Below are 18,588 nucleotides of genomic sequence, written 5' to 3'. Positions count from 1 at the left end.
AGGAATTCAATGAGTATCTAGTAGACCTCATCAAGCAAAAACCCTCCACATCAAGGTTCAAAGCAGTCTTTACAAAGACTTGCTAAACAGTCTCTTAGTAAATGAGATTCTGTTTATTTTAAGTGTTTTATATATTAAAATCCTATTTTATTTTAAAAGTGCAAGGTTCAAAATATCGATATGTATTGGCCCGTATCGTGCCGATAGTTTATAAATATGCCCTTCTAGAGGCTGTATCAGGTCAGACACTGGATCAAAGGGTAGTCGGGTCATAAACCAACCCCTTTGAACCGGTTTCAAAAAAATAAATAAAAATTAAAAGTTAAAAAAAGTATGATACAGGCGGATATGCCCTGTGTCAATACTTTGAACCTTGAGTGCAAGGCACAAAAAAATCATAAGGGGCATTTTGTGTCCAAGGCAGGTAAGACGCCTTTTTGAAGCAAGGCACAAAAATGCTAAAAAATTCAAAAAATGTTGATATTAAAAATAAAAAATGCCAAAGATACAAAATTTAAAATGCTAAACACAATAAAAAAATTTGTATATACCCTGGGTTTTCATTAATTGACTTAAACGTACCCTAAGATTTTCAAAAGGACTTAAATATACCAAAGATTTTAAATCTTCTATTTTGTCCAGAGAAGAAGAAAAAAGGGTGTGGGGGGAGAGATGGCCAATGAACTGGTTTACCTAACAAAACAAGAGGACAAAGAAGAGAGAGAGAGAGAGATTCAATCATGGTTTTTAAAACCGATCCGGCAACAGAACCAGTTAGGGGTCCGGTTACTGGGCCGAATGGTCTGAACAATCGGCCTATTCTAACAAAAAAATAAAAAAATAAAAAATGGTTAAAACGGTTTGAACGGTTAACCGGTCGGTTCAGCGGTTTGCTGACCAAAACCAACAGTTTTGGGGAAAAATGGAACCAGTCAGGTGACCGGTTCCTGATTTTTTCCAGTCTGACCGTCCAGTCCGGTCTGGTTTTGAAAACCAAGGTTTCAATGATTCGCTTAAAGCATTTTTGGGTTTCATGTGAAATGGAATTATTGCAATTTAGTAGTTTATATGGTATTAAAGTCATTAACTAAGGTGATGCCATTTTTTGATAAATTGGAATTCACTCATTAAAACTTAATTTAAGTTCTGCAAAATATGTTTTAAGTTGCAGATTTTTTTTTTTTTTGAAAATGCACATTCAATCCTATTTTGCATTGTTTATGTGACTGTCATTGGTTGGATCTAAAACAAAACTTCTATACTACCAAATCTGCCTCTGCCCATGTTGTAAGATTTGAAGGGATAAAAGAGATTGAAAAATCCAGGGTATATTTTGAAAACTTAACTGGAAGTAAAGGATAAAAGACTCATAAGGTATATTTTAAGTCTTTGTTTAAATTAACTTATGAAAACTTATTTTTAAATCTTTTACCCCTAATTAAAAATATAAACTTAGATTTTAAAATAAATATTTTAAAAATCTATTATCTTAAATTAAAATACACAAAAGCTATATAAAAATGCATTTGGACAGGGAATGAATTACAACAGGCCTGGGATATTTGGCGGGCCACAAATAATAGCTTAAAAGGACGGGGAGCAGTCAAGAGAAATGCCCATTCCTTGCCTTCACCAAAGCAAAGCTATACGGTAACCCACAGCCTGCGTTTGGACTTCGGAGAATAATTGATCAAGTTCTTTGTTATTTGGTAACTGATTAGGTTAAATTGACACAAAATAATATTTCACAGAATAATCAAATAATTCTAGCAACGAATACATGCACCACGTCCATCGAGTTCCAAGCATACTTTTCTTAACTGAAAATCATATCAAATTAATATCTATCAATATATAAAGAAAATATATAACATTTATATCAGATTTCATCTCTTAGAATCCAACGGTGGTCGTTTTTTTACTTAAAACAGAGAAATTTGGGTGCAAAACACCGGCCTGGAGTGAAGACAGGATGCCCCATTTCCCTGGCACAACAAAAGTTTAATTATGTTAATTCAGTCATAAGTCAGCACTGAGCACTTTCTTGCCTTGACACCAACTCAAGCAGCAGCGACCTTCCTACCATCTTCAATGAAGAAAATAGCAGTTTCTGGCACCTGAAAAAAGGTAAAAAAAAGAGACATCTGTTTAACTTACACCACAAGGTCCATAACATCTCTTTAGGCATACCTTTCAATTTGTCTCTAATAAAAGTACTTGGTAATTTGTAAAGTTGAAAGACCATCCATTTTGAATAGACTAAAAAGGTAAATAATTAAAAAATACTTGGCTCCTAGAGGGCATGCATCCTACCATAGCCATTTTAAACACTAATTTTAGGTTTTTGTGTTAGGGTTTAGGGGTTTATAGTTTAGGATTTATGGGTTTTGAGTTTAGATTTTAGGGTTTAGGGTTTAAGATTTAAAGTTAGGGCTTAGGGTTAAGAGTTTAGATTTTAGGTTTTAGGGTTTAGGATTTAAGTTAGGGCTTAGCATTTAAGGGTTTAGAGTTTAGATTTCAGGGTTTAAGGTTTTGAAATTTAGGGTATAGATCTAAAAATAGGAGGTGGTAGGACGCATGTCATCCAACGTGATAGGAGCCAAGTATTGCCCCAAATAATTATTATGATGTCTGGACCTACTAACAACCTGCAGTTTCTAGGATGCAACTAATAACAAACAAGCATGTTTTCTCCTCCCTCACAGAGCCAAATCTAAGGTGTTGTTGGTGCCTCACCATATTATTTTTTCCAGTTCTTCCCTCAATTGGACTACTCAAGGACTAGATGTCAGTACTAAACACCGTAACCTTGACTTACCATGCCACTTTTCAACCTGACTCAAAATAGCCAAAATCACAGTCAACTTTTTATGCTTTACACGTCCAAGGATGGATTTGACCCCTTTATTCAATAATATAGCGTAGATATAAGGTAATGCAAAAAACCATTTCATACTCTAATGAATCTAACAAAAGCCAGCACGTAAAGGACTATATTTTCTGCCCAATTAATGACAAATAGCAAGACTAACAATTTATGCTAGGGTTTCTTATGACGAAATGACAATGGCTCTGAGCCTCTGACCAAACCATGGTTCTACTTAATGTAACTCCAATTCTCACATCCAGACACGAGTAACCCTACCGGTTTGGTGATATTGCCCCTTTAGTACATATTACATGGACCCTTCACGGCCCTGAACAAATGGCATCTTAGCACGTGAACACCCATCCTGACAAGACACTTGAAAGGACATTTTCTTCTTGCTGATTCCCTAAATCAACAATAAAAATCTCAGGGTCTTAGACAAAAGACTGGGAATTAATTGTAAATTGGTCATGGTAGCTTGACACCTTGTATCTGTGTTAGACTAACAATCATAACCATATCCATGTAATACATTCATTAATGGGAAATCTATATAAACATTCTGCAACTAAACATTAGATCCTTGGATATTAATCACAAATCTGACATTGTAATTAACCAAAGCATTCTCCAAGTAAAACATGCATACCATGGATTAATTGTACACCTTAAAAAAGGTCATTACCCAATTTTGGTTCCAGCCATCTGGGGTCTTGGGATGGGTGGATTGGATACGGTCCTAACCTGTGGCATCTTTCCACGCAACTTGGCCACTCTCGGACTCAAACCTGTGTTTCTCATGCTTGACAGCTTGAAGCTTTACCATTACACCAAGTAATGGCCCCTACCCCTTAAAACCATCGATAGAAAGTAAAAAAGAAAAAAAAAAGTATTATAGCATTACTGATCAAAAGAAGTATGATAGTGCAGCAAGGCCTTCGAAAAGATATAAGAATGCTAAAGCTCGGAAGTAAAGGATTGAATACCACACCAAGTAATCAGCATAGAAAGGAAAACAAATAAATAAAATGATTTCGCATTAGCATGTCATTAAATCACCTGAAAATGCTTTCACAATGTAACTCTAACCAAAATAGTTTGATGGTTAAAGATAAGCCCTCATCTATAACTGCCAAGATCTTTCTATACTTCCAATCCAAAAAAATAAATTAAAAATAAAAAATGAAAGCAAATGCAGAAAAGACACACAAATGGCCTTCTTTCATCATTAAAAGCCCCTTTATTACACCCCCTTTCACACACCAACAAATGGCAGAAGGAACTTTATTCCACAAGATAAAACCTCCACTACATTGTGATAATAAAGGCCATGAAAGAAGAAAGAATCTAACAAAAGATGGGCAAACCCATCCAACACTAAAAAGAGTGCAAAGGATTCCCATGATGCAGAGAAGCAAGCAGAAGAGGAATAAACTATTAACAGATTTTTCTACAGCATCATGTAAAACGCACATGTTTGGAATTGGAATGCCCCTATGGGTCATATGTCCATTGTTAACACTTCATCGAAGGAAGCAAACTACATGAAAGTTTCCACTGGGTTGCTAACCCCAAATTCCAGCTAACTCAACATGGTCAGCCACTCCTCTAGCTAAGGAACCATAAAGAAGACCTCATTGTGAAATTGACCTTAGGGCCCTTTTCAAGCAATATGATTCATCAATCTCACCATGTGTCCAGGTAATAGATACCCAAATGTCGAGAAAAAAAAGCTAGAAGGCAAGCTACTTCATCTTGTAGATAGAACATGGTAATTGTAATTCAACCAAGGCTTGGTTAGAAACCAGTATAATGTATTTACAATCAAGAGATCTTGTGCAACCAAAGTCAGAAGAATTCATTGTAATATGAATGAAAATATCAAACATAGCTAGATCAAAGCTCGTTGGTAAAACAAGATGTCATGGTTTGCAAGGAAATGTGGAATAGCCAGGCTCATCTAGTAAATTGGTAAAAAAGATGAGCTGGTGGAAAGGAAAACAATCAAAATAATGTGAATGAAATTATCGAGAGAACACATTGCAAGCGGTGGGGTGTGATACTAAGAATCAATCCTAGCTTTATACTTGGGCTCCACTGTCAGAGTCAAGTCGAAAAGACAGATAGAAGAGAGAAAAAAACAAACAGTTTGGTGGGTGTGTCACCTTGTGTTTGTTGACACCCTAAAAGAGATATTTATATTAAAGAAAGTAAAAGGACAAATCTGCCCTTAGCGTACAAAAGAAAGAGTACAGAAAATAGATGTACAACAAAAAAGAAGTAAAACTACAAAAACAGCCCTGCGGCTAGATCTTCTCACTGTCTCTACATCCATAAGCCATTGAAATTCTAAAAGGGCAGAAATAATGGCCATACTTCAAAGAATGATGCTATCAAAGTCTGTTTTCCTTGGGAATGTGATTGTAGAGAGATTCAAAAGTGATGATGGGTCAACTAATGAATGGCAGCTTTGTCATCTGGCAGTTTTGATCCATCTTGAGGGAGACAAGAAACTTGGGTAAGTATATTACTCTAAGTATGGGTGCAACTTAGGCAGGCTTGGGTTGGGGAATTGCTAAAATTTCAATGAGCTCAATCCGAAAGCTGGGATCCGCTGCAGTGTAAACTCTTCATATCAGGTACCTGACATGCACCTCTAACTCTAGGCTTTCAGTGGTTCAAATAACTGCAAATTCAATGGCAGACAACACTGCAAAGCAAGGAGTGATTAGACGACAGCTTTTTTGGAGACAAATGAGGGATTAATGTAAATCTAAAAAGAATAAGGAAGAAAATAGAGTTTTTGGGATTGGCAGTTGTTGACTAATTTATTGGGGTGCTCGGCATTTATTGAATTGAAAATATTGATTCTTTTACCATGGTCAATATATTTCTTCTGTTATCTATAAAAGAAGGCATCACAATCCCATCTTCAAAACATATCCATTGCCTCAGATTCGGCACCATTAGAAAACTTGTACAAGCCCATGATCATGCGATTTAGACATGCCAATTTATATATACAGGTCCATGATGGAAATCTTTATTTAAGGGGTATTTTCTTTCATAGATTTTTTAGTTAACACTGATATCAATTTTTTGGTTTTTAAGTTAAAGGGTTCACGTTTTGTTTTCTTACAAATAGATTTTAACAAAACACTGCAAGCAGTTTCTTCTACTATTGAATGTTAAAAGTTTAGCCTTTTGACTTTGCTAGTCCCTAGGAGAACTTTTGAGACCACTTGGTACCACCCTGTGGGAAGTTTTCCTTTGAACTTTCTTAAAAAACCAAGGCTTAGGGCATCATCAAAGTATTTTTGCATTATTTTTCAAGTTTCAGCTTAATAGAGAATTTTCTATTGCATCACAATATCATACGTACCATAATGTGTACAATGAGGTGCCATCCACATAGACAGATACTAACACATAAGTAGGTACAACATAGAGAACATAAATGCTTTTGAAATCCAAATCTGTAGATTGATCATAATGGTTTTATACTGAGGTTATTATCTTTGGCTAAATGACATTAACAATCAAGTAACTCTATATCACCATATGGTCCATATCCTAATAATTTAAGAAAAAGCATTGAATGAATGGATAATATGATTTAAAAATTTTGATAAGGGTAATACTAACCAAAATAACATTCTGAAAATAGTACATGAAACATATTAGAAGAGATAATGGTCAGAAAAAATTACATCAGGCCAGGTCTCTGTAATGAACTCCACAATATCATAAGCTATGTCTCCTTGTACATCAATTTGCTCCTTTTCAGTTGGCCCCTAAAAATGAGTTATTCAGATTTCAATCAGATAAATAAGAAATTGAACAAATTTATGGCCAAGAGTATCTTTTAATGTAACTTAATTCTTTTGCACCTTAACAACAGATGCTCCTGTCGCAAATTTTTTCCCAAGCTTCTTTGAAGCATCACTTAGTTTAACACCTGAAAAATAATTCATTAGAAGTTGAATTCAATAGGAATCAAATCTTCTAATAATCATTACATTTTCCCAATATGCAATTTGTTAGCATAGGGGTATTTCTGTCTTTATACCTTGATTGATGTTGCTGATCTGTAATGTTGTGTTGAAACATGTGCTCTTAACTTAAGTAAGGGCACATAGGTCTTTTCAGTTATGTTTTAATAATAATATAAATACTTACTGGCCGACTGGGAGAAGTCAAGTTGACTCTTTCAGTTCGAACCAGAATTCTCTCTTCTCTCTTTCTCTCTTTCTTTATCACTTTTTCTTCTTCTACATAACTGAACTCAGTCAGGCCGAACTCAAGGCAGACCTGAATTATAACATGGTATCAGAGCTAGGTTAAATCTGCCTAGATTTCTGCTTGCCTAGGGTTCATTCTCTGCGCACCCTATCTAGGGTTTTCTTCTTTTTTTTTTCTGTGTTCGATTGGAGATAAGGGAAAGGGCTGAAAAGGAGTGATCGCCCTCTTCCCTTGGGGGTCTCTATGCCTCCAGTCAAGACGTATGTGGTCGGTTGCTGTGATTTCTGAGATCGCCCTCTCCTAGTAGAGGAAGAATAGAGGGCCGAACTGGGTGTGGCTGTTGTGTGTGAAGCGGCTGTTGTGTGTGGACTGCTCTCCTGCTCGCATGGGTGTTACTTCAGCGATAAGGTAAGGGATTTCAGTGCATGATATCTGTTATGGATTAAATAGGAGGTGTGTTTCAGACCATTTGCTAGGGTTTCGGCCAGTAAGAGCTAGGGTTTATGTTGGTTTCTTTGTGCATTTTGAAGGAAGAGATATGATCATATAGTGGTGAGATTTTAGGTAGTTGTAGGAGTAGGGTTTGTGGTGTAAAGAGCACACATTCCAGCAACAATTAGTGCTGCAATCAGTGTGACAGGTGTGACCTAGTGGTGTGTAGTGTGCAGATCTCAGTGATAATAGAATTCAGCAAGTGTGCAGAATTGGTGATAACATAATGGGAGACAATAAGGATTATAAACCTAGTGTGATGGTGCCTACAGACTACCTGAATGTTCAGATGACCTCCATTAAGTTAAATGGAGAGAATTATGTGCCTTGGGCTAAATCCGTTGAAGTCTTTCTGAAGGCAAAGAAGAAGGTAAAACACATCAGAGAGGAGAAACCCTCCTCTGACTCTCACGAGTATAAAGACTGGGAGCAAGAGGATGCTCAGATCATCACATGGTTGTGGAACAGTATGGAACCCAGGATTAGTGTGAACTTCATGTTCCTTGATACTGCCAAAGATGTGTGGGACCATGCGAAGAAATTGTATTCGGGGCAGGACAATACAACTAGAATTTATCAGCTTTATCAAGAGTACTTTAATCTGCAACAGGGCAATCAGAGTCTTGAGGAGTACTATGCCAACATGAGGAACATGCGTAATGAGTTGAATGTCTATCATCCTCTCACTTCTGATGTCAAGATTCAGCAACAACAGAGAGAGAAGCTTGATGTGACTAGATTTTTGGTGGGACTAAAGTCTGAATATGAACCAGTACGGGCTCAGATATTAGGGGGATCAGCTCTTCCGTCCCTAGAAGAGGTATTTGCTCAACTTCGGAGGATTTCTATCGGATCTATTGAGAACTCTAATATCTCAGATAGATCTGCCTTTGCTGCATCGAGAGGCCGTGGTGGTAGAGGTGGAGCTCGGGGAGCTCAGTCTGGTCGTGGTGTTGGTAGTGGTTCTGCATATGGCCGAAGTGGCAATGGTGGGTCTACTTATAATCGTAGTGGTGGTCGTACTGGGAGCAGAGATTCAGGGGGAGCCCGTGGTAGAGGACGTAGCTCAGGCCCGAGGAAGTACACTCATTGTGGTATGGATGGACATACCATCAACTATTGTTATGATTTACATGGTCTTCCCTCAACCTGGGCCAATCATGCCGCGACCGGTGACTCAAGTTCCAGCTTTAGACAGGAGAATCATTCATCTGACCAGTTGCCTCCTACATCCACAGATGGTCCCATGAAGGAGATGGTGAGTGTTCCCCGTGATGAATATGAGAGGTTTATCCAATTACAGCAAAACATGGCGACTTTTGCTCACTTAGGTATGGCTTGTCTGGCATCTACACCCAATCCCTGGATCATTGACTCTGGAACCTCCGATCACATCACTGAAACTCTAGGTGTGTTTTCCTCCTTATCTCATTGCTCAACATCACAATCTGTTACCCTTGCTAATGGTTCCACATCCTCAATTTGTGGTGTTGGTAATGTTGACCTAGATCCTGTATCCCTCTCATCAGTTCTGTATGTTCCTAAATTGCCTTTTAACCTTATGTCTGTTAGTAAGCTGACCAAATCACTTAACTGCTCCATTACCTTTTATCCTTCTATGTGTGTCTTTCAGGATCTCAAGACGGGGATGAAGATTGGTGGAGGGCATGAAGCAGGTGGACTGTATTATCTTGACGGTGGTGGTGGTAGAACTTCAACAGCTCTCCAATCATCTCTTTCTCCTCTCCAGTGGCACTGCCGATTTGGTCATCCGTCGCTCAAAGTCTTGAAGTCCTTAGTTCCGTCCTTGAGTCAGCTTTCTGTTTTGGATTGTGAGTCGTGTCAGTTTGGGAAACACCATCGTGTTCCCTTTAGTTCTAGGGTTGATAATCGTGTGTCGAGTCCTTTTTCTTTAGTTCATTCAGATGTTTGGAGTCCTTATAAAGTAATGTCATATAATGGATACAGATATTTTGTCATTTTTGTGGATGATTTTTCAAGGATGGCGTGGCTCTATTTAATGAAAGAAAGAAGTGAATTGTTTACCATTTTTCAAAAATTTTATGCTGAAATTCGTAACTAATTTAGTACCCACATCAAAGTTTTTCGTTCTGATAATGGCCGCGAATATTTATCCTCATCATTTCAGGAATACCTGGACCAACACGGCATTATACATCAAACCTCGTGTACCTACACCCCACAACAAAACGGGGTGGCTGAGAGAAAGAATCGCCATCTCCTTGAAACAGCAAGATCCCTAATGCATCACATGCATGTTCCCAAACCTTTTTGGAGTGATGCAGTGCTTACCTCTTGTTTTTTGATTAATCGGATGCCCACGTTCATCCTTGATGGTCAGTCTCCGTTTCAGGTCTTGTTTCCCACTTTGTCTCTGTTTCCTCTTACGCCGAGAGTTTTTGGGTGTGTCTGTTTTGTCCATAATCTGGGTCCTGGGAACGACAAGTTTGATGCCCGTTCTCTCAAGTGCATCTTCCTTGGCTATTCTCGAACCCAGAAAGGGTATAGGTGTTACCATCCTGGTTTTCGACGGTCCTTTGTGTGTGCTGATGTTAGTTTCTTTGAGTCTACTCCGTTCTTTTTGGGGTCTGGTGATGCTTCTTCCTCCTCATCACCTCCTCCTCTTCCACTTCCCGTTGTCGATCCTCCTCCCTTTGTTCCAGTCGTGACCAAATCCTTGTCTCCGGTGCCACCACCTGTTGAACGCCCACCTATCCGTCATGTGTATACACATCGCCCACGTGCACCAGCTACTACTCCTCCGGCTACATCTCCGTCGACGGATCCGGCACCAGACCCCCACTTAGCATCTGAGATTGATCTACCCATTGCTTTGCGGAAAGGTAAACGTACTTGCACCCTTCATCCCATTTCTAATTATGTTTCTCTTACCTTTCCGCTTCCCATCGCCAGTTTGTTACCTTGTTATCATCAGTTATTGTTCCTAAAGATGTCCAGGAAGCCCTTGCCTCTCCAGGGTGGTGCCGTGCCATGGAAGAACTCTCAGCCCTTCATCATAATCATACTTGGGACCTCACTGCTCTTCCTCCTGGGAAGCAAGCTGTTGGTTGTAAGTGAGTTTATACGATTAAGTATCTGCCTGATGGTAGTGTTGAACGTCTGAAAGCACAATTAGTTGCAAAAGGGTACTCCCAAACCTATGGCATTGACTACACAGAGATCTTCTCACCGGTTGCTAAGATAGGGTCAGTTCGTTTTGTGATCTCTCTTGCAGCCATGTATGAGTGGCCACTATATCAGCTTGATATCAAGAATGCCTTTTTGCATGGTGACTTACTCGAGGAGGTCTACATGGAGCAACCTCCAGGGTTTGTTGCTCAGGGGGAGGATGGTAAGGTGTGCAGACTAAGGAAGGCTATATATGGGCTTGAACAGTCTCCTCGAGCATGGTTTGGTAGGTTCAGTGAGGTGGTAAAGAAGTTTGGCATGAAACAGTGCAAAGTTGACCATTCTGTATTTAGTCATGACTCTCCGGGAGGAAAAATACTGTTGGTGGTGTATGTAGATGATATTGTTATTACTGGGAATGATAACATTGGTATTGACAGGCTGAAGACTTATTTGCAGGATCACTTTCAGACAAAGGATCTGGGTAAACTGAAATACTTCTTGGGGATAGAGGTAGCGAGATCCAAGTATGGGATTAACCTGTGCCAGAGGAAGTATGTGCTTGACTTGCTGGAAGAAACAGGCTTGTTGGGTGCCAAACCAGCTGAAACACCCATGGACACAAATACCAAGCTAAGCAGTGATATGGGTGAAGTGTTTGAAGACCATGGCAGATACCGACGACTTGTGGGCAAATTGAATTACCTAACCATTACCAGACCAGACATCTCATTTGCAGTTAGTGTGGTAAACCAGTTCATGCAAAAACCTTTGATTCCTCATTGGAATGTGGTTATGAGAATTGTGAAGTATCTAAAAGGGGCCCCGGGTCGCGGTTTGATATACAAGAGTGAGGGAAAACTTGAAATAGAAGGGTATTCTGATGCTGATTGGGCCGGTTCTATGTCTGATAGACGGTCTACTACAGGCTATTGCACGTTTCTGGGAGGTAACCTGGTGACATGGAAAAGTAAGAAGCAGACGGTTGTGGCAAGAAGCAGTGCAGAAGCAGAATATAGGGCTATGGCGCATACCGTTTGTAAATTAGTGTGGCTAAGGAACCTTCTACAGGAAGTAGGGTACAACATTAACACTCCAATGAAGCTCTATTGTGATAATCAGGTTGCAGTTCATATCTCCTCTAATCCAGTGTTTCATGAAGGAACCAAGCACATTGAGGTTGACTGTCACTTTGTGAGGGAGAAGGTGCTGAATGGAGAACTAGACACTACACATGTTAATACAGGAAATCAGTGGGCTGACTTATTTACAAAAGGCTTGAGTCGGGGAAGAGTGGACTACATATGTAACAAGTTGGGAGTATATGATATATACTCACCAGCTTGAGGGGGAGTGTTAGCGTAGGGGTATTTCTGTCTTTATACCTTGATTGATGTTGCTGATTTGTAATGTTGTATTGAAACATGTGCTCTTAACTTAAGTAAGGGCACATAGGTCTTTTCAGTTATGTTTTAATAATAATATAAATACTTACTGGCCGACTGGGAGAAGTCAAGTTGACTCTTTCAGTTCAAACCAGAATTCTCTCTTCTCTCTTTCTCTCTTTCTCTCTTTCTCTCTTTCTTTATCACTTTTTCTTCTTCTACATAACTGAACTCAGTCAGGCCGAACTCTAAGGCAGACCTGAATTATAACACAATTTGATCATAAAGTTAAAGGAATGGCAACAACAATATGTTGCTCACCAAAGAGGTCCAGCCCTTTCACAACAGTGACACATTTCCGCTTGTTGCGCACAATCTTTTCAATAACAACTTCTTGCTTCTCCTGCAAAAGAATCACACCCACAGTGTCATTTTCCTATTACTAGAACTAAGATAAAGCATAAATTAATGGCAACATCCGCTCAAGGTTAATTACATCAATGCAAATAGGCAAAATTCAAGAAACAACTCTGAATGCAACTACATAAACTTTTTTGGGGATGTAAGGTCATTATCTCAAATCATAAGCCCTACAAAATCTTCCACCAGAAGTAGTAACGACCTAAGTGACTCTAAGTGCTTGTATCAAGTACTCATCCATCAAATGTTAACATTTAGCACTAGAACAGAAAACATTAGCAATAAAATAATTAATTAAAGACAATTATTTCAACATTAACAATCACAATGCAGGCTTGTAGCAAATAATTAAAAATTAACATAAACAATTAATAATAAAATTACAGCTTAACAGCAAATACCAGAATAATATTAAAAAACAAATTAAGACGATAATAGCAATACAAATATTAAACAACTAAAAGTAAAGTATAATATAATAAAATGCAAAAAAACAATGAAATAAGAATATGATAAAATAAATCAGGCCCCACAGATCCTCAACACCCACCCAACAATTCTTTTTTTTTCCCTGTAGAGAAGGTGAGGTAAGTGCAGTCCACAAATAACCATCATATTTATAAGCAAAAACATGATTTTGTACATATATGCTGAAAAAGGACTGTACCCTTAAAGTAAATAACATATATGTTACAATATAGTACACTCTCTCCAGCAAAATCCCACCTCAGCAGGCCAAGAAAGCAAGCTTGCATATTATTGCTATCACATAATTATCACAATCATCGTGATGATGGTAACAATTATGCTTATAATTAATGATTACTTGTATCAGAGGATCAGTTATTTTGATAGTAAAATGAAATTTATTGGAAAGGAAAGAAAGTGAATTAACAAACATCATATGGGCCCAAAAAAAAGAAACAAAAGGGCAGGGGGCAACAACAAAAAGGACCATTCCTGTATCTCAGTACCAGTCACTGTACACTAAAACCCCATAATAAAGAAAAAAAACAATACATCAAAGAAATCAATCCAATGCAGACATAGCCAAGGAATTACCAATCCAACCCATCTAGCAGAATTGGATATCAATCAACTCTCCAATAATTCACCCCTTATGGCCCAAGGCACGAGGAGAGGCACATCCAGATGAAGCAAGAAGAAAGTCATTGAAAAGAAAATAATAGTACATAAATAAATATGGAAAACCATAGTTCTAAAATAAATTAAATGTTCTAAGAATCATATTGGCTCAAACCAAAACACATGAGCATAACATATATGACAAATTCAAAGTAAAAATGAAAGCAAACAAATATGGATCATGCCAAGGTGCTTCAGGCATTCAACAATTCAAACAAGTGAAACTCTCAACATGTTTGAGTAGCTAGTGTGATGTTAAATGTCTCACATTCCGAACCTTGAGAAGTTGGGCCTTTATGGAGGTGGAGGGCCAATGTTACCAAACAAATCTTGCCTGTTTTCAGGACTAGTTATTAGGTTGAAATATAAATCCTTTTACCATGAAGACAGAATTAACAGAAATAGTGCATTTTACCAAATTGACCTTGACAATAAAATTGTAAGTTTTGCTGCCTTTAAAATATATATACTTTAAAATTAACAAATCACCTTCATTTGTAAACACCAAATACTGTCATACCATATAAATTTTATTTTTTCTTAAACCTGTTTTCAACTTCTCATTCACACCTTAGTGTTATGGATCAACAAGTATCTTTTTATTGATAACTTTTAATTTTATTAATGCAAATTGTGTGGTGTGTACAAAGGTAAAATTACAAAGACCAATCTTTAGGAAGCCTTGGCTGCTGAGGCCCCTTTACACTCATCTTTATGATTATTTTATAAAATAAAATATCTGATGATCCCCATTAATCATCCCCCAAAACAACTGGTCTCTATTAACTCCTTGTTTGGCTAAGGCGTCTATCAGTCCATTTGTTTCTCTTCTAGTCCACTGGAAGAGCTGTTAATTTATGTGCCAGCTTCCTGATTTCTCTTACTGCATGTCAATGATGCCCTAGGCCTGCTTTACCCATGATTATAAGTGTATGTTTGTCCATATAGCATGCAATAAGGTAACAAACAAGTTTCAAAGTATCGATACACCCAATACGCATGAACTTTCATATTGGGTGTGTTAGCTTATAACTCTTTTTAGTTTTCTTTTTGTCTTTCAAAAATGATTGAGGGGGTCTGTCTTAGACCTGTCTACCCCCTGAAACAATTAAAAATCCTTAGAGGCCTTTATTTTGTGTATTGGAGGCCTGCCAATACGATATGATATGCCTGATATGGGGCGTATTGTATCGAAATTTTGAACCTTGGTAACAAAAGGGTGAATTAGACTCTTGAAAGTTTTAAATATCACTTGAGGACTTTCAGTCATTAAAATTGATGAAAAGGTGTTAATGGTGGAACAAGTAGCTTAACACCAAATTACAAGGGATGAGTAAGTTAATATTGTAGACCAAGGAGAGGTCTTAGTACTTGACAGAAACACCAGAGGAGGTACAAGTAATTTACCCTAAAAGAAAAAAAGGAATTGATGGTTATTTTTGTAAGTTTGTTTAAGTTCAGTGGATTGGTTCTAGTAACAAGCTTACAAAAATGAGTTAATGACAAACACTTTTAATCAGTGTATCAGATGATATCAGAAGCACTTCATTTACAAGGCTATACTTTCTGAACATATCAAACCTGGTGCAAGAAAGAACCATAAACCATCAAGAAGACAAGTAATTTGACAGGGAACATCTGCATCAGGATATGATTGCAGAACCATCAAAAAATCATTGTCATACCAAGTAAATGACAAGGTCCAGTAATTAAGATAGTCTGGCTCTATTGGAAAGCAGTGTATTGTTTTTAATTTAATCTTATGAATAATAGACGTTACAGTTACTGATAAAAAATACTGAAGATTGGTTACCACATAGACTATATTACAATCTCAATAAATCATTAAAAATGATGATTGTTTTCAACAAACAGACATCAGGGATACATTTGAGTTCTTTAAAGTTTAGATATCAACTACCACTCCAAATGGCACTCTGCAACTGGCATGGCAATTGAGAACAAGAAGGTATTGGCTTCAGCTGTACCAAGCAACTGTAACCATTATGTAGAATGGAACTCCTGCTCCTGGTATAGTTTATAGACTAAATCCTTTTCATTTTCCACCAAAAATAAAAAGAAAAGATGGAATAACCAGATGCAATTTTCAGAATCACAGAAGCCTCAAGCATAAGAAATGGCATGCAAAACAAATAACAGCATAGGATGTACAAATAGAGTGTAAATCAACTTTGAAATCGGCTGAGTCAAATTAATGCTCCTAAAGGCTATGAGATACATATTAAGCTAAAAATGGATCTGTTGATTAATTATTTGACCATTAACTAATTGCCATGAATTGCAACTCTTACTTTCTTCTTTATCTTCCCACCAGGAAGTCGTTTTACTTCTTGCTTAGATGTTGAGGTACCCCCTGCAACAATAAAAACAGAAACTCAGGGGTTAGCTTGACTTCATACTTACAGAAATTTATGGTAAAGAAACCTAAATGGCTAAACCTTCTTCAAATTTTGATTTCTCCAACTGCCCTATCTTACATGCACTCCCTGAATGGCCAAATTACTGCCAGTCCATATGTTTGGACTAAGGAGGCATTGCTTGGTGTAATTGTAAACTCTTAGATTGACAAGTATGAGAACACAAGTTCAACTCTGAGAGCAGATACTTAGTACAAGAAAAAATGTCAACGGTTAGAAACATATCCAGCCCTCCCCTTCCAAAACCCCAGATACCTGGGTTCGTAATTGGGTAATGGCCTTTTATATTTTTGGACAGGATAACCTGACATGGAAGCAGGACTGAATCAAGGGGATTATTCTCTTTTCCAGGTCTATAATACACAATTATTAAATCTGGGGTTGTTAGGACCGAATATGGAAATGGATTGTAAACTTGTAATAAAACAACCAGTTATAAACAGTCCTAATGGTATTGTGTTGTTTGCATTGATTTATTTTTCTACATTTAATTTGTTCTCTTTTTCATCAATTATTTGAATTATTTATATAAACTAAAAACAAAATACAAATTAAAAAAATAAGTAAATCCACCAAGTTCCTCAAATCAAATTTATTGGGTGTATCAGCTAGAGTCCAATATTTCATGCCTGTGTCAGGTTGCAACAACTCCTACATCCATGCATAACAGTTCATACAGGGTGATTGAATTATGAAACAAATCAGGGTAGTGACACACAAAGACACATTGAAATACAAATACAAATCCATAAAATTCATCTATATTTGTTGTAACAAGAATCTCGTAAAAGAAGCAGAAAATACACACAACTCACATTTCAATACCATGGGCATTAGCACAACAAAAAATCATACACTACAGAACTTGGGGAAGAATTTGAATAAGCTTGTCCAAAATCAGCTCATAGTTTTTTTCCTAGCAACAATAGATGTCAGTAATGACCAGTAATTATCCTTTAAAACATAATCGACCCAATGGTTGATGGCTAAGATGTGTTTAAACATATAACTAACGAATACTAAATTGATGGTGTAAGTGCATGCCTAAGGCTTTCGCTAGTGGAGATTGGGGAAAAGAGAAAATAAAGATGAATCATGCCGGGGATTGAATTAGAGTAAGAAGAAGATGAAGAAGAAAAAGGGCATCACGTCAGAGAGTGAGAGAAAGACAAAGGCATTTGGGCTTTTCTCCTGGTTGTCCCATGCTTGCAAGTAATTGCTTATCCTCAACGCTCGAATGCAAGTTTATATACTCACGCACACGCAGGTGCGTCCAAGTTTCTACATTCAATCAAACGCATGGAAAACACCCGCATAACATCAGCTAAAACCTTGATGTTCAAAGAAAACTAGCACTTTTAAAATGATTTAATCTTATTACACAAATTGTTTAGTTTGATTTACAAACATTTAGTCTTCAAGCATTCAGTACATCTCTTAGTTTTTCCATGTCTAGGCTATTAATTTAGTTGTAAAATTAAGAAAAAAAAATGAAAGGGGGGATCAGGTATCGGTACACACGAGATCATTAGACGAGAGTTCCAAAAGGCAAGAGGGCAAAGATAAACAAACAAAAGAAATTTTATTAGAAAAGAAGAACAATAGAAGTACCCGAAGGAGCTGCAGTAGTAGTTCCATCACCGCCACTGGAAGAAATTCCAACCGATTTGAGCTGCTCAGAAACTTTATCAGCTTCCTTGTCATTGCTGTCTGGACATTAACGATAATAAGATAGCGGTGATTGAGGTTTCACCTTTCCACGAAAAGAAACCAAATAGAAAAAGTTAAGAATAATAACCTTTGAGAAGATCGGGGTATAGTTCAGGAGCATTCTCAATCAACCACGGCTTGCATTTCTCAAAATCAGGTCCAAATTCGCAATACTCTGCAGGGAGACTGCAAACCGGACAGTATAAGACGCGAACTGATTGGGGTTTCTCCGCCATTGAAACTCACTCTTCTGCTTAATTGAACACTCGTTGCGATGGTGATTGTAACACACTCACTCTTCGCTGTAAGAATATGCTTTGTCTCTCGTACGCCACTATTTATTATGCCGCGATCCCGTTTTCCTCCTACGAAACGCAGCGAATGCGAATCTACTATTCTACTTCACTTTTGCTACGACGCGTCACAGTTCATCTGGCCTTAGATGCTTTCATTTCGTTGTTTTAGCACGACGCTGTGACACTGTTTAGCGCGGCACAGACTGTTCGACGCTAGAGAAGAATTTCTAGACCGATTCCCTGCAGCGTAAAAATTAGACCAGGCAAAAGCTGACCCGACCCGATAATCCAATCCAACTAGTAAAACAGGGTTAGTTGGCTGAATATGAGAATGACCCGACCCGGAAAATTGGGTTGGATTGGATCATGAGTCAACTCACTGATTCAATTGTCAAGTTTAATTGGGACGATTTATGCATTGTTAGAAGTTTTCACTTTGA

General features: G+C 37.8%; 1 protein-coding gene across 1 annotated transcript; it reads right to left on the bottom strand.

The window, feature by feature from the left end:
- Positions 1 to 1,811: 1,811 nt before the first annotated feature.
- On the bottom strand, positions 1,812 to 18,348 carry LOC104600701 (translation machinery-associated protein 22-like). The gene is made up of 7 exons (XM_010263790.3): positions 17,941 to 18,348; positions 17,754 to 17,852; positions 16,017 to 16,078; positions 12,460 to 12,541; positions 6,760 to 6,827; positions 6,580 to 6,663; positions 1,812 to 2,117 (listed from the first exon to the last, which is right to left on the bottom strand). Exons 1-7 carry the CDS (start codon positions 18,086 to 18,088, stop codon positions 2,061 to 2,063), a joined length of 600 nt encoding a protein of 199 aa, XP_010262092.1. The 5' UTR covers positions 18,089 to 18,348; the 3' UTR covers positions 1,812 to 2,060.
- Between the last annotated feature and the right edge of the window lie 240 nt (positions 18,349 to 18,588).

Source organism: Nelumbo nucifera, chromosome 8, assembly GCF_055504915.1.
Source record: "Nelumbo nucifera cultivar China Antique chromosome 8, China Antique-T2T, whole genome shotgun sequence".
In the NCBI taxonomy this organism is placed as follows: Eukaryota; Viridiplantae; Streptophyta; class Magnoliopsida; order Proteales; family Nelumbonaceae; genus Nelumbo; species Nelumbo nucifera.
Note: the sequence above shows the minus strand (reverse complement) of the source record. Positions and strands in the feature narration are given on the sequence as shown.